The 22,166-nt window shown below is 37.1% G+C and overlaps 1 protein-coding gene and 1 long non-coding RNA gene across 3 annotated transcripts in view; one reads left to right on the top strand and one right to left on the bottom strand.

The window, feature by feature from the left end:
• Positions 1 to 18,279, bottom strand: part of LOC133528327 (uncharacterized) — a 240,327-nt gene extending 222,048 nt beyond the window's left edge. The window contains exon 1 of the long non-coding RNA XR_009800985.1: positions 17,708 to 18,279. This is a non-coding gene — a long non-coding RNA (uncharacterized LOC133528327). The remainder of the gene's footprint in view (positions 1 to 17,707) is intronic.
• Positions 1 to 22,166, top strand: part of LOC133528313 (protein doublesex) — a 355,787-nt gene that overhangs the window by 230,448 nt on the left and 103,173 nt on the right. The window contains exon 6 of one of the 2 annotated variants that reach the window (XR_009800982.1): positions 11,637 to 11,768. Coding sequence is in view for 1 of the 2 variants with exons in the window: in XM_061865655.1 (XP_061721639.1) it covers positions 11,637 to 11,809 (173 nt within the window). In the remaining variant the exon portion in view is untranslated. Of the gene's footprint in view, positions 1 to 11,636; positions 11,831 to 22,166 lie in introns of those variants that run through there. The other variant, XM_061865655.1, reaches the window with a different exon arrangement.

Raw genomic sequence — 22,166 nt, 5'->3', positions numbered from 1 at the left:
GACATTAATCATGCTAATTGCATATTGAATATCTTGTCAGTCTTTTAAAAGCTTGTCTTTGTATTAGTATGTACATATTTAAACTCTTTATTATAGGAACACAGCCCCTTGGATTAGTTTAACAGAATGATCCAGATCCGCAAGTGGCTCCGGTGTGTGAGCGAGACAGCGCTTTGCACGTAGGTATATAGCGATGTTTCGGTCGCACACCGGACAACCAGTGTCCAATGCTGTAAAAAATACAGATTACTCATTTAAGTAGGTACTTAATGTATTTAATATAGTACATTACGATACAAGTGCGAAAAATAGGAAATTCGAAACGAGTGGCGATAAATTAAAACACGACCGAAGGGAGTGTTTTAAATCGACACGAGTTGCGAATTACCTATTCGCACATGTATCGTACAACGTTTTACAGTACATATGGCCCTTTAAATGTTCGACACAGTAACGTAATATGCTACTTCTCGCACTAGTGCTATAAAGTAGCCCCATATGTACTGTAAATTATATTAATGGTTCCTAAGGAAAGCCGTCTTTTCTATACGTTGCATGGTAGTTTACGATATACAAGGTGCCCACGAGGAACCAGAGAGATTTTAACCACGGATTTCTGAGGCCAAAAGAAGAAAACAATGTTATATGAGTTTAGGTCAATTTCACAAACAAAAAAATGTTTTTACTTTTTTTCTATTTTTTTGTATCTATTTTTAGACAAAATGTAAACGCTATTTGTAAAACTGTAACTCAAAAAGAATGTGTTTTTTTTTTTGTAAAACCTATATTTTTGCAAAATGTTACTTGTCACTTTTTGACATCTATTAATAAGGATATTTGGACTAGGTGCCATAGTGGCAACATCGCCATCCAAAAGGCGTTTTGAAAAGTGGCTTTAATTCTGAAATTAGGCGAATTCCAAAAAGGTTTATTTAAGGACATTTTAGTTTTTAAATATGATCAGGAATATACTGTTAAAATCTCTCGCAATGATCACGGGCACCGTGTTTATTTTCACGCCTCTTGTTTTCTATTATTATTATGAGATAAATTCGCAAAATCACCTTTTTATTGATTTTTATTGCTGTCAGCTGTAAGTTTCAACTCCATAAACAAGAAATTTGTCAGTTCAGTTATTTTCTAATTTCTTAAAAAGTCTTGAATCCTTTAAAAACTACTTACTCATATCTATTATTTCTTTTGACGACCGGTTTGGCTTAATGGGTTAGTACGAAGCTGCTGGTCCCGGGTTCAAATCCTGGTAAGGGTATTTATTCGTGTGATGAGCATGGATATTTGTTCCTGAGACATGAGTGTTTTCTATGTATTTAAGTATTTATAAATATTTATATATTATATTTATCGTTGTCTAAGTACCCCCAACACAAGCCTTATTAAGCTTACTGGGGACTTAGTCAATTTGTGTAATAATGTTCTATAATATTATTTTATTTGTAATCTTTTGTTCGTAGAAACAGAGTCGATAATCCGTTGAACCTTCAAGATGATTCTAGTTCTAACGACTTTTTACTACTTAGTTTTGCCGTAAACCTTACAATTGCTTTGTTTTCTGAAACACGCTGTCAAGTTACAACTTCTCATTCATAAGCTCTACAAAAAATACTTCCATATTTATTTCTATACCTACGGAGGAATCTGTTATTTTTGATTAATTTTCGCATTCCATTCGTCTTTGTCATACTCATTGTTAAAAATGAGCTTGTGTCTTTCTCTTCTTCTTCGGTCTTCGGTGAGCAAGTGCACATTCCTCGCTTGCCCAGATACGACTCAAGGGCGTCTCACCACTTAGATGGTTGGCAGTCCCCACCTGTGCGTTTCTCCAGAAACTTCCTGCCTCGCACAGCTAAACTGTCGAATGAACTGTCGCCTGCGGTATTTTCGGACCGATACCACCTTCAAACCTTCAAGAAAAGAGCTTACTCTCACTTACAACCCCTCTGGTGTTGCAGATGTCCATGGGGGGCAATCACTTACCCTCAGGTGACCCTCTCGTTGGCCTTTTTTTATACTACGTCAGTGGCAAACAAGCATATGGCCTGCCTGATGGTAAGCAGTTTCCGTAGTCTATGTACGCCTGCAACTCCAGAGAAGTTACATGCGCGTTGCTGACCCTAAACCCGCCCCCCTCGTTGAGCTCCTCTGTCATAAAAAACAGGCAACTTGTACAATTTGTCACAATATAAGTGCTCCAATTTTGGAACGCTACGACGATTTACGAACACGCTCAATTTACGAACAAACGAACGGCACGCTTTCAAATGATATCCTATCTTGAGTTATAATAAATCATTAAAAGAAAAACGAAACACCAAAACAGGCAACACCGCCACCTACTAAGAAGCATATCACCAATCTTGAGGACATGTCTCTATAAATAATTAATTAATTAAAAGCTGTCAATGATATTTATAAAATGCAGCCAATTATGTTAAAAACGCGTGACATTCTTGCCTTATCGTACACAATTAAATATACATTATGTACGTAACATTAAGAAAGGACCTATAAATATGCAATGAATTAAAAATAAATCAATTAAAACAAGACGTATAGCATAAATGCGAGGAGATAAATAAATATTCATTCGGTGTCATAATTTTTTACAAATTTGTCCTCTAGAGATGCCATAATTAATTGGAACGTGATTGTGACCATTTATATACGTATTCTACAGCGGTATTGATACACGGGACAGAAACGGGGCGGGCAAAGATACGGGACGCGATATTTAAGTACGGTGACAGTCCCGTATGTACGGGACGTATGGCAACCCTATCTAGAGACCTATAAAAGGTTCAATTTAATTGCATTTTGAGTCTTTACTCTGGAAAATTAAAATTGCATTTGCATTGGCAAGTTTCACGAAGGAACTTGTAACGAACCGTTCGCCACAAAGCCGCTTGCATACAATTAAAATTACGCTCTCATTATAAAACGGCAAGTTGATATAACGTGAAACTTGGTATGAACGATTGAGTAAGATATCTATATTTACTATTAGTTGTTATTAGTAAAAATTGTGTTACAAATAGGTAATACAGATGATAGAAGAGCCGACTGCAAAATTTCGTACCGTCTTGATACCGCGATGAAATGCATAATGGTTTCCCATCATCTGATACCAACATGAAACCAATTCCAGTCCGTAGGTTTTAACCTATTAGGGTAATAGGGATATATATATGCTTGCCAATGCTTTTCCTACCGAAATACCTTGACAGACTAGATTAAGTAAGCAAGGTCACCAACGGTACCCCTAAATATTTATACCCATCTGGTATCACCATTAACCCAATTCCAGTAGATTTGAACCCTCATTTCAGGAATATATAAGTCTGCCAAGGCTTTTCCTGCCGAAACACCTTGACAGACGAGAATATGGTATCCCGAAATACCACCATGAAACCAATTCCAGTCAGTAGGTATGAACTTTCATTTCAGTGCATGCCTTATGGTTTCGTCTTGGCAACATTTTACATGAAAATGTTGTTTGTTCATTGGATCTTATCTAGCATAAACGTAAATAATAATAATAAGTAATTCCACTCAAACGTCAATCCATAGACCGGTATACTGTTCACTTTTTCTACAATAGTCCCAATGCCTGCTGAGACCAGTTCATGGGTGTCTATTGTTGCACCTGTGAATGGGTTCCAGCAGGCGTTCTACATAACATTAAAGCTCTCCAAAGAAGACCCTATAACACATATTGGCCTACGTATTGGATCTATAATCCCCACGCAAGCCTATTAAAAGACCGGGACTTATAGGCCCGTAAAATCCATAATAAATATTATGGAACAATGTTATTCAAATCGACACAGCACCACAGTAAGCTCAATAAGACTTGTGTTGTGGGTAATATACGACACACACAACGGGATAAGTTAAATAAAAGTTTGTAAAAACCTCGGCAGACAGTACATTCTACAGTCGAAGCGTTCGTGGTATAAAATTCTTCTTTATTGCAGAGTGCGTGAGCGTAGCCATTCAGGTTCTATTTAACTTCTATTAAGAAAAATCGGCAAGTGAATTTGAAATCACCGATGCAGGAAATATGGTTGAATTTTTGAAATTGAACGATGCGAAAAACTGCATCTCCGTTCAAATTGAAAGCGATTTGATCACATTAAATTAATTAGTAAGTATGGGTAGGACTATCTGCTTCTCTATCACTCTTGCATATTTGAACGATAGAGGTTGATAACGAAATTTCGATTTGTGCTGTGGTAAAAAGTAGCTGTAGGATTAAATCGGTACTTCAGTACTAATACTACAAATGCGAAATTAACTCGTTATGTCTGTCTGTCACACTTAAATATTATTACAATAAACTGTATTATTTATATTACAGAATATTTCATATCTTCTCGAAGCTGTAGGTGTAAAACCAATGGTATATTCAGATTGACAAGTGTATAATAAGATCTTATGCTGAAATTGAAGAAGAATGAATTTCACTCTCAAATCGCTGAACGGATTGAAATGAAATTAGGTGTACAGATTTAAGTCCCGGAAAAGGGCATAGGATAGTTTTTATCGCGGAAATCTACGCGGAAAATTCGCGGGCAGAAGCAATTATAGAATATTATTTTAAACTCGATACTAAAAACAACATCGCACAGACGTTTCGTTTCGCACAACTATCTAACTAAGGAAGCTATGACCATAAAATGCAGTATCGTATAGATCGCAACATTGTTGCAATGCTAATTTAATACTAACGCATCGATATCAAACTATATCTATTTTTATTGCACCCACACATGGCGAAACAGAGCATAGGATTGAGAACTTAACGCTATGATCTTATGACTCAATATTGGTTGTCTTAATAGGAGTAGGTTAGTATGTGTGAGTCGATACTGCGCGTGAGTCGATGTCAATGATTAGCCCTGCCAAGTCTAGTAACGTAAGTACCACGTGTGCCTGTCCACTTATAACTATAGCTCGAAGCGTCGCCACCTGTCAATTTTAGCATAGAAAACAAAACTATAAAATTAATGTGTTAACTACACATACATTCATGGGCTTATTCGCACAGTAAATTTCAAGTACAAATCGATTTTATAATGCCAGCGACGGCTAAAAAACACGAATAAAAAAAGTGTTGATGTTTAAATTTATTATGTTCCACATTACTTGACACGGTTATACCTCTAGGACAGTGGTGGGCAAACTATCTTCATGGGGGGCCAGAAAGTTAAAGAAATTTCAGAGAATGGCCAGAATTGCAGCAAAAATGTTTTATTATTATTTTGTGGGCCATATACTTATTATTTCGAACTTCGAATGACCGGCGACGGGCCAGATAAAATTCTTTCGCGAGCCGGATTTTGCCCACTGCTCTAAGATATTGATGGTCTGGTCGGAGTACAAGACCAGACCATCTTTGTTTTCAGATTGTCTTTCGTTTTCTTACGCAGACGGTTTTTTTACATACGATTTCATTTATAAGATTTATCAGATTTAATTTATTTTTAATTAAACAAAACATATAGTAGCTACTAAACGCACGCATATAAACCCGAAGATTGTCGAGAATTGTCAGTCATAAATACAATATAAACTCAAAATACCATTATTAACCAATATTAGTACTGTTTTTATTGTTTATGTAACTGTTTTTTGTTGCTTTATGTCCTGTTGTCCAGACGACATTGTGGTAGATTTTTTTTTTAAAGGAATATGTTACCAACATGCTTAGTATACAGCCCATTATGGAAAGAGCTCACAAATACCACAAACATGAATGGCAAACGTGCAAGGTGGAGTGTATGTGATGGTAGAACGCTATGAAGAGGTCGGCTGGCGGCAGTCTGCACCGTGCAGTCTACATGGCTTATGAAGTTATAACCGCACAAGAACGCACTTAGAAAAAAAGATATAAAATATAAAAGAAGATATATTAGTATATACTAATTATATTTAGTTGGCAAAGCAACAAAAGATATTGCCCGCCGCGCAAAAGTTGCGAGGGAAGATTTGGTGATCGCGCGGGTTTTAACATTTTACCTCAATAGCTCTGAAAGTATACTTCTGTATACATTTTGCTCTATCACTACCTATTTATTACTAAAATTATATTGCTGTGGTATGAAGGATAAATTTCGTGAATTATTTCTATGAAGGCAACTTTAACCTTTTAAGGTTTTGGTCAGAGCAAATAATATATGTATTCTACTAATATATATAATCTATATATAGTCTAGTTTCAGAGTAATTTTTTTCAAGGCATTTGCTTTCATAAAAACGTGAAACAATTCAATATAAAAACTACTATTTGTAAAAGTCATTTACTGTCGCGCAGATGACATGTCATGTCACTGTCATGTCGCTATTAGTCAGCTGTCAACGATGAACTTATTTACAAACGACATAATAGAAAATACAAGTGGAATTAAGTTAATAAGGCTCGACCACACCGTTGCTCAAAAACGGTGACGGTACGGAATCGGAGGGACGTGCCGTAGGTGTCATTATTTTAATACTATCGCATGCCCTCCACACCGCATCTCACAATTCGCTGACGGTGCGGAATCGCAGTGATGTAGAGTAGAGAGTAGAGAGCGTTTATTCGTGGCAAAATAAAAAAGAAAACAACGAGTAACATAACATAACATATAAGCCACGAAATGGTCCCGACTCAGCATGGTGCTAGCCTGGCTGGGATAGCGCTGGTCTTCCGTCGGGGCCATGACCGTGTACAGCACGAAGCGTAACATAATATTTACAATAAATATAAAAAAAAATTACACATAATTAGACACATTACGTACAAATTGGAAAGTAAAGAAGTAACTTTACACAACGAATTTATAGAATATACATTAAAAGAATCGTAACGATAAATCTCAAAATCGTGAACGCGACCAACTTTGCCATAAATGACAAAATTGTACGAATGAATTGCAAAAAATGATATGCATGAACGTCTTTTTGCGTATGCTATAGACATATGTATGAATAAAGTACAATACAATACATTTTACATGGTTAATTTTCGTAACACAAATGATTCAATTAACTTAAGACTAATCACAGCTTCTTAACTACGCTTAATTACGTACAATTTTTATGCAATTCACCCGTTTAGCATGCCGTCCAATCAAAATAGCAGTGAAGTTTACGGCACTTCACTGCTATTCCGCACCGTCAGCGTATTTTATAAGTAGCTGTGTGGAGGACATAAAAGTCGTGACGCCTACGGCACGTCATTGCGATTCCGTTACGGTACCGTATTTTGAGCAGCGGTGTAGCCGAACCTTTATCAGGTTATTTTTACCTCACACCTTCTTTAGCCTTCATCATTACAGTTTTTATTTCCATAAGAGCCGCTCTTAGGTGTTAATAAAGGTTATTAGGTAAACACTTAGCTAATTAGCGTTTTTATCGTAATTATTGTTGTATTTTCATTTGTTGTTAGGTTATTTCTACTCTACATTACATCACCGTACTTAATAAAGTGGGAATATGTAATAAAAAAATAACGTTATGATAAAATATTGAAAAAAATTACGGGTTTATTTTTTGCTTGCTTTTATGATATAGTTCCAGTATCTCTTTGATAAAATAGCATTTTTTTTGTTATTCTATACATTACGACATTTCATTTATTTATTTCTTTATTTGTAGTCCCTGGTATATTATACAAAGTGTAACAAAAATAGTCCGTTTAAGGCCATATTCGGTATCCTGTTCTGATTCGGAAAAAGTAGAATTCAGGATTTTTTTTTAAACTGTACCACGGAATAAATAATAGTACGTATAGCTCGTGTCATCCACGATGACGCGCAGATTTGTCAAATCTAACCTTTAATAACATGGCAATACGAGTCAATGCTACAGAAGGTTCACTGCATTACAAAATACCTGTTTAGGTATACCGAACGTGCTCAAACGTTGCCGATTGGAGATATTATGTATACTTGTGTGTTGTCAGCATTTTTTTGTTTTGTAACCATCTGCGATGCAGTGTTTACTTGCTTTAGACATATTTCTATGCGACACCAGATCAGGTGCAGACCGCGCGGTGCGGAGTATCATACGCCTGCAACTACTGTAGGTATTAGGTACTTCTCCTTATACATCTCTCGACGGACTGTCTGCGGACGTGTTAAAAGGGAAAATACACTGGTGACCATTTAAAAGAAGATTTCAAGCAAATATATAAAAAATAGTTATATAGGGTACTAGTAAAAAGGTCCATATTTGCATATGACTACATTTGCATACGATTACCCGTCAGGGCTTAACAAAACTGTATTAAATATCTAATGGTTAACCAATAGGTAATACGTCGCGTGGTAATAGGTCGTTAATAGTTAATTAATTGATTGGAAACTGCACGCATTTTGCATAATATCATCATTACCAAAGACGAGTTGATAATAAAGATTGGTAGCCCTGTCCCGCTGATGGCACTCTAAACTATTAATAATATTTTTTATGGATTTTATAATTTTTAAATGTTATATTAAACTTTTATGGGAATATGCGTATCGGAAAGTGGATTCGCGTATGAAGACATTATTTTAAAAAATCATAAATCCTTATCGCCATGTTCGTAAACATGCTATTAGCCTCAATTAGCTAATTAATGATGAATAGCTGATCAATAATTTATCCGTTGTATTAAAGTGGCATTTTGACGTATGTATTTGTAAGAAACATAAATCAAATAACTGCGACTTTTCAAATGTGAAATGCTTTATTTACGTAACAGATATATTATATACAGAAGTATTACTATTAATAACCAGCTTGAATCCAAAATAGGGACTAGAGGCACTGTACCAAGGATGCTGGCGGCATTTCCTCGTTGTATCGCAATGCTGATACGTTGTGCGAGGAAGCCGCCAGCTCTTCGGTCACCAGTTACGTCAACCAGACGCTTCGCAATGTCTGTGCCAGTTTCAACGCCAAATGGTACAAAATGGCACTTTCTAGCGAGGTTCTTACTAGTTATTATATTCATTCCGTTTATTGTGACTTGTACGAGTAAAGCGTCATAACTAAGTGGAAGGCCTGAGTGGACGCTAGAGTTGAGCGTGCAGCAGGGCGGGGCGTGCGGAGTGCATGTTAAACAAATGCAAACGTATAGGAGTGGCCTTAGTGCACGCTGTACAAATCACTTGTAAGCCCGACGCCACGCTGCACGCCCCGCCGAACGCTCCGCTTCGAGCGTCTACTCAGGCCTTACACTAAGGGGTTAGTCTGTTTCAATTAGAAATGAAAGTTGCGTCTAAGGGTCATTTTATGTAAATGAAATTGTATTAAGTTTGAATGTGTCTTTAAAAAATGTTAAAAGAAAATGTTAGATATTAGGTGAGGGGCATTTTTACATACTTAACAAGAATATTCGTCTTATCTATGAACAGTAATTGACAGCTTATTCACACGCGAGTTATGTATTTACAACACATTAAGGAGACGTTAATGAGTCCAATCAAACATAAGGCCAGTATACATTTCAAAATTGAACTTATTGAATTTGCTTCTGTATTCTCTGCTCTGTAGGTACTTCTCTACAATAATTGTGCAACGATAAAAAAAAAACAGGATTCGCAACAATTAAGGCTTCTTTATTCGTTTGTTTACGAATTCCCTTTATCCACATATAAGGAAGCCAGAGCGGCTGAGATCCATTTTATGTATGGCCAACATCATTTTCATGACCAATTTACGTCTTTAGCTCATAATTTACTATCCGCTTTTTGCCTATTTCATGGCTACACAGATGTGTGAACGGGACAGCGCTATGCATGCTGATAGCGATATCGCGCTCGCACACTGGAGAAATGTGAAGCCCGTTTACCGTGCCTAGCCTATTTGACATAATCTTCCAATTAGGATGGCACATTAGCAATATCGTCAAGTAAGGTTTGTTTGTGTGCGCATGTCATGTCTCTATACACACTATATACACACCGGTGTGGTCTAATTATGGCAACGTGGTATACCACGATCCACACACAAAAAACTGTGTGTGTGTGTGTGTGTTTCTTATGAGAAAAAACTGGATCCGGGTACGTCCTTAAACTACGTCCAAAAGAGAGGTATGGGCATTGTGAATGTCATCTCGATTTGTGTAGTACGGCACAGCACAACGGATGTCATTCCAGATCTAGAGCAGAGCCCAACTGGGGAAGTGCCTCCACCTTACACAAAACCGTAGCCAAATAACACTAGACCCTACTCATAATGTTGAGTTCCTGCCGAAGCTCAACGAGTGTGCGGAGTGTTAGGGTCGGCAACGCGCATGTAACTTCTCTGAAGTTGCAGGCGTACATAGGGTACGGAGATTGCTTACCATTGGCTAGCCGTATGCTTGTTTGCCATCGACGTAGTATTAAAAAAGTAACTTACTACTAAAATAATTATACAATACGTATAATAATAAATAATGAATAGTGAAGAAATTTTTCACCTTACGCCCATGTGATGGGAGCGAAATGGCCAAGCCATATATTTTACCTTAGGAGTAGAAGTTTGAGGTGAGTTAGAGGTTTGTAAAGTTAGGGCTTGTAGAGTTAGAAGCTTGGCTCTACAAGAGATCTGATATATTTTTGACAGTGCGAGCCTTATGGTCTCGTCTTGGCTACATTTTACATGAAAATGTTTTTGATGGGATAAGATAATAACTTGAATTTTGACAACCCTAAATGGCCGGAAGAGATAGTGCCATACACTTGAAAGGGACAGCATAATTCGTCCCTGAATCGCTGTCAAACTTCGGTTTTGTAGGAAGTGCCATTTCTGTACGGTAATACTATTATTTATTCTGTGGTCCTGGTAAGGCGACTGTTGTCCCTCGACAAAACCACAGCCACAGTATTTGTTCTTGTTGTTTTTGTTTTGTTTTGTTTTTGTTCTGTTTTGGGACAACCGTGCAATTATCATCATCACTTCACAAATATCACAATGGCAGCTGAATGGCACATTAATGCATTTGCGATTTATATTTTATGACTGATCTGCAATGCGACTGCAAATTGGTACTAATTGTGTTACCATAATTAATGAACTTAGCTATTATTGTGGCAATCTGCGAATATTATGTTATACTTAAATAAATTATTTACTTTGATAAAATTGATAGATCTAGATAGATATCATAATATAAGTTCATTAATAAGGTTACGGTTAGAAAGAAATTGTATGCATGATATAAAGTTAGAGTTAAACACTTTTTAAAGTTCAAAAAACACTCCCAAGTGAATTCGCTGCACACTGACGCTTGTAGCGTCGAGCGTAAAATATCGATTATTATAGTAGACTATATCCCACTTCCACCATTTCCAGCGAAATTTCGACCGACGCTGCAAACGGCAGTGCTCAACGTATATGACTGACAGTCGTAACAGTCATATCAAATTCAAACTCGAGGCCAATTCTTACGTTGTGACATCAACAAGATGTCATTTTGTTATCATTTGTTCGTGAGTTATGCATACTTAATACAAAATAACAAAATTACATTATTTAGATATCAAAATGTACATTCAAATTGGCTTCCTAGTTTTCCCAAGTCACGTGGAAGTGCTTGGTGGGCATGTAGGCAGGGTATTTGTTTTTTGTGTAGTTTTTATTTAAACCTGTCTTGTTCATTCCAGCCTCCTGGGTGGTGCACCAGTGGCGGCTGTACGAGCGCTCACTGTGCTCGCTGCTGGAGCTGCAAGCGCGCAAAGAGTCGTTTTGCTGCTCGCCGCGCTATGTGCTGTCGCGCGAGTACGCGCCGCACCTGCCCGTGCCGCTCATGCGCTCGCCGCCGCCAGCGCACTTGTAGCCCCACACCGCGCCGCGACAAGTATGTGCACATATTAGCTAAGTGTAAAGCCGCGGTAAGCGACAAATCAAGGCCGTTCATACACTTGGTCGAGTGCAATTAATGGCCTTGATTTGCCGCTCGCCGCCCCGCCAGTCGCGTGTATCTAGTCTGCGGCCTAAGGCCGTGGTAAGCGAGGTGTTCGACGCGCCTTGCATAGCGTCAAGCGTCAAAGTAATCTGTACAACCCTATATCAGGGATCGACTTTTTTATAAAGTCTCAAAATACACTATATTATACAGGATGCTTTTGTTATCACTGACCAAACTCTAAGGGGGTGAATATGTAGATCATACTGAACAACTTTTTCGATGGGGCCAATCCCAAAATCGCGAAAAAAAATCTGCTGATCTATAATATGGGATGATAATATGGGGTATATATTTATCAGGTTTGCTCATTGCTCAAAAGAAGTTAAAGTCAGTTTATTCAGAGCCTACTGTACTAGTTTTTACACAAGCAGCCTGTGGGCAGACTACACGTATAAACGGTACAATGCTCTGCGCGTTCAATATAATAATGCGTACAGGGTGCTGATGGGGTTGTCTAGATTCTGTAGCGCGTCAGGGATGTTCGCGGAAGCGCGGGTAGACTGCTTTTACACCACGATGCGCAAGCGAGCCACATCCCTGGTGCGCAGAGTACGGGCCAGCTCCAACAGCATCCTGACCATGCTTGCGGACAGGGTTGATGGCCTATATTTAAATAACTGCTGCATGACTCATGTGCGCAGGAATAAGTGAGTACCTAGGCGGATTTTCTTGAATCCGCTTATTTATTTATTTATAAGAAACTCAAATATAGTATATAGTTTGCTATAATTAAATACATATGTATATATTAACATTAGCATTAAGATAAAAATTGTCACTAACACATAATGATCCAAGTTGGTCGTGAATAAATAATTTATAAAATTAAAAATTAATTATAAAAAACATTGACTCTGATGCACCGAAATGTATGAGATGACAGAAAATTTTGTCGCGATTTCGGGGTTGGGTATTACATATAGTAAAAGTTGGTCAGTATGACCTACATATTTACCCCTCAGAGTTACAGTGATAACAAAAGCATCTGTGCAGGTTAGGTCAGTAACTCGTATATTTTTAAACACTCATTCTCAATAACTCGCGAGCCGCATGCGTATCTTTAGAGGTCCAATTGTGACTCTTCCAGACACTTAAAAGACGGTCCAAGGCCCTCACCTTGGTCAGGGCGCAATGAAATTTAGTGGCAAACCACACTATTACCAGTTAAAGCTACCTTGGTCGGAATCTTTTGTAACCCCGCCCGATTATATCTCCAGAATACACATAAATAGATTAATTGTATTATAAATGGGTGTGTTATTGTTCCAACAAGTAAACGTCTTATCTATTAATCAAATAGACTTATTGGTTAAGGCCCTTTCCTACTTATACCTGCAGTATGTAATATTTCTCATCCGGGGCGCGGCGTGTTCGGGGCAATTAGCTAAGTCAGGAAGGACCTGTTAATCGTCAGTAATTAGGTAATAATATATGGTTGGCTGCGGCACATAACAAGTAATAGTACCTGCCTATTTCATACAGAATTCAAAATGCCGGTGCATATATACAGGTTATATTTAGTCACCTGCAATAACTCACAGAGTGAATATATAGGTCATACTGAGCAGCTTTTACTATGGAACCAACCCCGGAATAGCCAAAATGTATGAATGGGCCACATTTTTTTTGCGATTGTTCGGTTGTTCAGTATGACCTATGTATTCACCCCGTAAATTATACTTCGTATCCAAATCCAAGACAACAAATATAATTTACTAGCAGCAGTACACGTTATCGTGCAGTCCAAGTCACACATTTTAGAGATTATAGTATTTAAAAAACAAGTTCGCGCTGTCCCTCTCACTCGCTACGCTGCGTTCCTGCTTCGACATCGCTCCTCCAGTACTCATTACATGTTTTTGTGTTAGTCCGAGTCACACGTATTTTCGCCAAAATAGTGTTCCTCTAAATATGTGTACCTAATTGTGTTTCGATTAATGTTTATTGTGCGCTGAATAAGAAGTATAGAATCAAAACATTATTTGAACTGCCGACCGCCGTACCCTCGAACGAAAAATTGATGTTTATTCAGCTCGGCAAGTCTAGTCTCGTTTGCCATACTTACATGGCAGTTAAACTTTCAATTTGAAATTGTAGGTATATTCGTTTAGCGTAATAAACTTATTACCTAAGAAATCAAGTAAGTAATTTTTACGTTCATACGAAATCACTTACTACAACTACCTTCTTTTTTGAATAAATAAATTACGGAAAAAATAAGTATGGGGCTACAAATAGATTACAATTTGAACTTTAAATAATTGTAATACGTACTATTATAGTATTATTTACTAATATAATATTATTTAGATTTCATTTTATGATTGCATAAAATGCAATGTTCACTCACAATTTTTTTTTTACGAGATGCTTTCGCGTACAGATTTAAATATACAAACCATATCTGAATAAAGTTAATATATACTAGGTAATCGTTTCACGAAAGCGGCTTTTACCATGTCCGATCTACCCTACCATACAATAAAACAGATAACAATGGTAATCCTTGCCGATTGGTAATAAGTGCCTATGAATGATAACAAAACGCGTCTTTATGCAAATGTACATACACAGTACCAACAAGTTTAATGAGCGTCTTATGAGGATACCTATAGGTATAAATATACAGGAGTAATGTCAATCAAGACACAATCTATATGGCATTGGAAGACTATTTAGTCTGACTGACAGTTTAAAGTGTTTAATGCCATTAATCGACGTATACAAACGGGACGTGCTATGCGTGCTCCGATACCGTGCGCCCCATGCCCCATATGAGGGCCATAGTGAATCTATCGTATGGATCATGACGGATTAGGTAGTAGGCTTTAATCGGACATCGCGGTATCGTCGAGTCTTGGGTCCAATCGATGTGGTCGCCTCCTAAATTTGATCATCAGTTAGTTACCCGCTTTGTTATTATTAGACAGCTTTGATTAACATAATATAATATAATTTTAAAATGAAATATATTATGGAAAGATATACTTGATTTGTGTAATATTATGGACTCCGTCTAATAATAATTCTCCTTTCCGTGAGTACTTAGAAGCTTAGGTTTACTGTGCAACAAGATATTCATCAAACAGAAAATCGGTATTAACTGTGTTGATTAAAGTTTTAATGTAATTTTATAATGCACATTAATTAATAGTTCAAAATTAAAACACATATTAAATAAATATTTTCTTATAAATGAGATGTCGACATGGTACTATATTTGCCCCGCTTTAATAGTGAAGAGGCTATCATTACTCCACAATCATTGTGTCGAGGGCTCCGCTTTCACAGCGTCGAGGTTATATTTGCCCCACTTTAATAGTGAAGAGGCTATCATTACTCCACAACCATTGTGTCGAGGGCTCCGCTTTCACAGCGTCGAAGCTATATTTGCCCCACTTTAATAGTGATGAGGCTATCATTACTCCACAATCATTGTGTCGAGGGCTCCGCTTTAACAGCGTTGAAGCTATATTTGCCCCACTTTAATAGTGATGAGGCTATCATTACTCCACAATCATTGTGTCGAGGGCTCCGCTTTCACAGCGTCGAAGCTATATTTGCCCCACTTTAATAGTGATGAGGCTATCATTACTCCACAATCATTGTGTCGAGGGCTCCGCTTTAACAGCGTTGAAGCTATATTTGCCCCACTTTAATAGTGATGAGGCTATCATTACTCCACAATCATTGTGTCGAGGGCTCCGCTTTAACAGCGTCGAAGCTATATTTGCCCCACTTTAATAGTGAAGAGGCTATCATTTCTCCACAATCATTGTGTCGAGGGCTCCGCTTTAACAGCGTTGAAGCTATATTTGCCCCACTTTAATAGTGATGAGGCTATCATTACTCCACAACCATTGTGTCGAGGGCTCCGCTTTAACAGCGTCGAAGCTATATTTGCCCCACTTTAATAGTGATGAGGCTATCATTACTCCATAATCACTGTGTCGAGGGCTCCGCTTTAACAGCGTTGAAGCTATATTTGCCCCACTTTAATAGTGATGAGGCTATCATTACTCCACAACCATTGTGTCGAGTGCTCCGCTTTCACAGCGTCGAAGCTATATTTGCCCCACTTTAATAGTGAAGAGGCTATCATTACTCCACAGTCATTGTGTCGAGGGCTCCGCTTTCACAGCGTTGAAGCCATATTTGCCCCACTTTAATAGTGAAGAGGCTATCATTACTCCACAATATTGTGTCGAGGGCTCCGCTTTCCCAGCGTCGAGGCTATATGTACCCCACTTTAATAGTGAGGAGGCTATCATTACTCCACAATCATTGTGTCGAGGGCTCTGCTGTCGTAGTGTTGAGGCTATGTTTGCCCCACGTCATAGTGAGGATGCTATCATTACTCCACAATAATTGTGTCAAGGGGTCCGCTGTCGCAGCTGTCGCAGTGACGAAGATATATGCCGCACTTTAAGTTATATGTACTCTACAATTCCACAATAATCGTATCGAGGCCTCCATTTCCGCAGCGTCGAGGCTATATGTGCTTCATTTTAAGTGTCGAGGTTATAATGCTTCGGTCATTTGGTTCTTTGGTTGCTTTGCTTCTTTTGGTCGCTTCGCTCTTCGGTCGCTTCGCACTTCGGTCGCTACGCTCTTCGGTCACTTCGCTCTTCGGTCTACAGTCGGTCATTATACATATCTCAAAATGATATCGTCAAAGATATATAACGTTGCTCTACTATAACAGTGTTGATGCCAATGTAATGATTGAAGACTTTAATAGTATTGGAAGTAGCTTTACGCATGTAAATATAAGGGACTAAAGAGCAAAAATATTTAAGGTTGAGCTAAAGTTTACAGGACTTGTAAAAATAATGAAATATAAAGGAGGTTCTTGTTACGCGGAGGTAATTTAATAGGTGTTAAAGCGGCCTAAAATACCTTAAACAAAATGTACGCAATGTCATTGCCCTTACAGACAAAGAAATGCTGTATGTAAACAACATATAGGAAAAAATATATCTGTAAACCCTTTAACCCAAATTTATGATTCGTACTCATATCACGCTGTTATATACTCCTAATAACTTCAAACGTCAGCTTTGATATGCTGTCAAGAATATACCATATCAACGAGCCTAATGTAATAAATCCGGTACAATTTACTTACGGATTCTCAGCTCCAAACTTCAGGGGAACATCGCCGCATCAAACAAGAGGTGAACCGCCGTTGATGCACTATCCCGCGACGCGAAATAAGTGCTGTAAATTGTGCAACCATGCAACTAGAGTTATGCTGCCACGTGTTGCAGTCGCTTGCGCTAAGTAGTTAGATTAATAATCGCAATAAAGGGTTGAAATCCTTTAACAATAACATTATTATTGTCTGAAATGTAAATGCTCGGGTTGTCATATTGCCTTGCTGTAAAAGAAAGCTTAAATAGTTTTCATTTTTCGTCGCAATGCACACTGTACAGTTTTATTGTAGGTAACGTTAAAAAATGTTACTCCTTAAAATGAAGTACAAGTTACAAGTCATGCCAGATATTTTGTTCACAAATATATCATAACTCAACACATAATCTACCTAAGTTCCTTGCCACTTGTTAGCGTAGTAGCCATCATCGTTCAGATACGCATAAGCAGATGAGATTAGCTATTTAGTTATAAATAATATCATATTACTATTTCTTGATCTGTGGTAATAACTAAAATTAGTCCATCTATATTTTCAAAGTGATAAGTTTCAAATACTTAATACCTACAGGATACTCTACTAGTAATTGTCCAGACTTAGTTTTAAAGTACTTACATATAGCCTTGATATTTATGGTAGCTTTACAATGAAGAAAATTCTCCTTTATCTACCTCACTCAAAGGCTATTTACCGAGGAAAGTATTGATTGCTGTATTCAAAATTAACTTTAAAGTGTCGTAACATAAAATTAGATTATATTTTAGGGTCAGTAACGCGCATGTAATATACCTCTGCAGTAGCGGGCATTCATAGGCTACGGTGATTGTTTACCATCAGGCAGGCCGTATGCTTGTTTGTCTCCGTTGTAATTACATCCAGAGAATGGTTGGTAAATTCTAAATTATACAAAATGGTTTGTTTATATGGTTACAGACAGAAAATGCCCATCTAAAACTTATTTAGAGCCAACTAAAGCTTGAAAACACATTTACACTTAATGGCGTCCTGGCTTGTAAATGACATAAAAATAGTTGTACCTTGTGAATATTAAGATATATACAACTTTATCAATATACTACAGTGAAATCAAAGAAAGTTTTATACTTTTTTAATATTAACGAAATGAAATACCAAGAGCAATTTCACTCCTTAATTTTATTATGCTATACATACATTTTACATTTATACTATGTGGATACATAAATAATTATTTAAATTGGATATAAATTAATAACTTCTAGGTGGTACGTTGTTCTCTTTAGTCAAAATCAATAATATCAGTATGTTCGTAACATACTGATTTGATATCGATATTTTATTTTATTTTCGCATTCAGGATTTGAATTTAAATACAAAGCTCTGAACATCTGCTAGTAAATTATATTTGTTGTCTTGGATTTGGATACGAAGTATAATTAATAATCAAACGAACTTACCTGTGAAGTTTGATTACAATTATGCGAGTATCCAAATCCAAGACAACAAAGACCCGCCCCCCATCCCCAAAAATGAAAATAAAATAGTCTCTGTTAATAACACAAAAATAACTCTGAAATAATGAGTACTGGAGGAGCGATGTCGAAGCAGGAACGCAGCGTAGCGAGTGAGAGGGACAGCGCGAACTTGTTTTTTAAATACTATAATCTCTAAAATGTGTGACTTGGACTGCACGATAACGTGTACTGCTGCTAGTAAATTATATTTGTTGTCTTGGATTTGGATACTCGCATAATTGTAATCAAACTTCACAGGTAAGTTCGTTTGATTATTAATTATTGCAGGTAACTAAATAAACAGCCTGTATGATTCAAGTCTACTTCAAGTAAATAATATCGATTTCTTCACACATGACACATAAATAATAATAATAATTCAGCCTATATACGTCCCACTGCTGGGCACAGGCCTCCTCTCATGTGCGAGAGGGCTCGGGCTATAGTCCCCACGCTAGCCCAATGCGGATTAGGGACTTCACATACACCTTTGAATTTCTTCGCAGATGTATGCAGGTTTCCTCACGATGTTTTCCTTCACCGAAAAGCTAGTGGTAAATATCAAATGATATTTCGTACATACACATGTTGAATGTTTTAAAATTAATTAATGAGAATGCAAACAGTCGCATAAACAAATGGATTTGTAGTACAATACAGTGTACTATAGTGAAAGTAGTTAAACGCAGCTAAGAAGTCAATCCTGACAGTTATAAATTGAGCCTTATATATATATGACACTAACGCTATCGGTTAAGAGCAATACCTAGCTGAACAACTTTTCAAATCTCGAATTTTTGTAGCTACGCAAAAAACTCAAAAATTGAGGTTTCCCTCTCGACTGTTTCCTCCTCCAAAACGCAACTAATTATTATGAAATTTTGGAAGCTGCAAGAGGAAGAAATAATCTATGCCACTATGTTTAGATTTTTTGGATATTTGTTGTCATATTTGTATACGGCGCCTTTATTTTGCAGTCAATTCAATTGAGCCGTTTTTGCGATTTTCGAGGCGCTGTACTTAAGTTTCTTCAAAATAAAATACTCCAAAAAACACTCCACAAAATACTCAACAGATATTGATGGTATTGATCTTATTTGAAAACATCATTGCTCTAGGTTAAAAATCCAGGGAGTAAACAGTCGAGAGCTTTTGTATGGAAAAATCCCAACTAGGTATTCCTCTTAAACGGTAGGTCTTAGTTTCGTAAACATAAGAGCCAATTCATAACTCTCAGGATTTGATTAGTGTGGTAGACCACACGAAATAACATACATACGAGTAGATAAGCGATAAATATGGTTTTCGTTTCTCGTGATCTGAAAGTTTTTCTGCACTAGAGCATTTTTGTTTCTAAGAACTTACGATTTTTTACAATAAGCAAATGAAAGTTTTTAATGGATTTGTTATACAATTTCAATACTGATATTTAAATCCCCATTCCATAAATAACGATACTTTTACCTAAATGGTTAATTGAAAGTACCCTTAAGAAATCCTATAAAAAATATACTCAGTCATGTTTTTAAAGTACTATACGACGATATGTATAATATATAGTTAATTATAAATAAGTACTTATATAACTACATAGAAAACTTCCATAACTCGGGAGGAAATATTTGTGATAAACACACAAATTAATGGCCTTACCAGGATTCGAACCCGGGATCTCCTGCTTCGTAAGCAGGGTCACTGCCCACTAGGCTAGGGGGGCGTCAATAATTCGCCAGTAATTTTGTTCTAAAATGTCCATAACCAGAAGTTTTAATTTAACAGCTTTTTAACGAGAGCTTCAAGCTACCACAACAGCTGATGGCTTATAAAACCACTATACGACCACTACTGAACATATTTGAAACGACGTAATTCCCTTTAAATAGTGTTTTGTGTTGAATTAAGAGTAAAAAGCCGATACACTATCTACAAGACACAGTTTGTCAATAATGCGCCAATAACTTTGTTTTAAAATGTCCACAAGCAGAAGTCTTCAATTTAACAGCTTTTTAACGAGGGTTTCAGGCCACACCACAGCTGATAGCTTATAAACCCACTATACGACCAATACTCAACATATTTGAAACTACTTAAATCCCTTAATAGTGTTTCTTGGGATAACGATGGTTATAAGAACATATATTATATTTGTATGTAAAAATTATTTGGGGCTGAATATTCCTTTCATGATCAAGGTCTTAATTTAGTTTAACAGTGACTTCCGGTAGCAGACTTTCAGGAACCGCTAGTAGCCTAGCCCGCGACTTTCAATTTGGAGGTCGCGGATTCAAACTCCTGCTCATACTACAACTTATGTCCGATATATGAAATGAATGATATTTTTTTAGTCGCTTTTCGGTGAAGAAAAACAACAAGGTTGGATCATTTGGAAAGTCAGTTCCTACGCCAATTATTGGGATAAGTTACCAAGCGTAATGCATGAGCATTGAGCCGTGGCGAAACGACGGGACAAACACGAGGAACATGATGAATATGATGATTTTCGCGACCCTCAGGCCCGGCTCCGAGCGGCACGTTCAAAATTAGGGATTGCAATCCGGTCCGGCGGATCCGGTAATCCGGCCGGATCCGGCACTTTTCAGGAGCTACCGGATCCGGTAAAAATCACCGGATCCGGACCGGATCCGGTAAAATAAAAAAACGCCTAAATACAGCACGCGTTGTGCGTTTTAGATGAGGAAAAGGCAACAGATACGAGGTATGAAGTTGAACAGAACAAAAAACGAATGAAAAAGATTAAATTTAGTAACATAAAAATATATTTATTATGACGATGACTGGGAACAGAAGAGGATTTCTTCTTCTTTCATGTTGGTGGCATGATATGACGATTACATAAATACTGTAATAGAAAGAAAAATTAAATGATGGAGATGCCATGGAAGGCATTTGTAATTTATGCTAAAGAGAAGGTTAATGTCGTGTCATAATGTTGTGATAGGAGATTAAAAGTAAACAAATGAGCAGGATTAAGTCAGCGGTACTCAACCGACTACAGTTGGACTCATCAATATGTGTGAATAAAGAATATATGATAATATTGATAATCTTTAGTTTTCTCCGATATATGTATATACACCGTGTTTTTTTTTATTTGCGTTAATTTCGAGGGTGCATTGCTGAGCTTAAATTAAGTAACTTTCTCAAAGACGCCGGTATTCTAATTAACTCCATTTCGGAGATAATCAATATTTTATTTTTATCTTATAAAGCCCTTACGAGTGTGTACACTTACCTTAGGGCCCGTTCACATATTGATTAGTGTTTAGTACGGGTTAATACATTTGCTAATAAACGTAAGTACTATCTCGGACGATCGATGTTCGAAATGACAATGACATGTCACAGTTTTCAATTGTTTGATTGAGATAAATGTAATGCCCGTGCAACAACAACGCTATATGTAACATTTAATTACTTTTTATGACAAAAAAATATTAAAAAAAATTTTTTTTTTGGAAAATTAACTATGTCATGCAGTTTCCTTAAACGGACTTACCAGTACCCCGAAGTTAACGCAATTCAATAAAAAACACGGTGTATATGATAAAATATAGAT

The sequence above is a fragment of the Cydia pomonella genome, chromosome 19 (assembly GCF_033807575.1).
Source record: "Cydia pomonella isolate Wapato2018A chromosome 19, ilCydPomo1, whole genome shotgun sequence".
Classification (NCBI taxonomy): Eukaryota; Metazoa; Arthropoda; class Insecta; order Lepidoptera; family Tortricidae; genus Cydia; species Cydia pomonella.
This window is presented reverse-complemented; position numbering and strand designations above follow the sequence as displayed.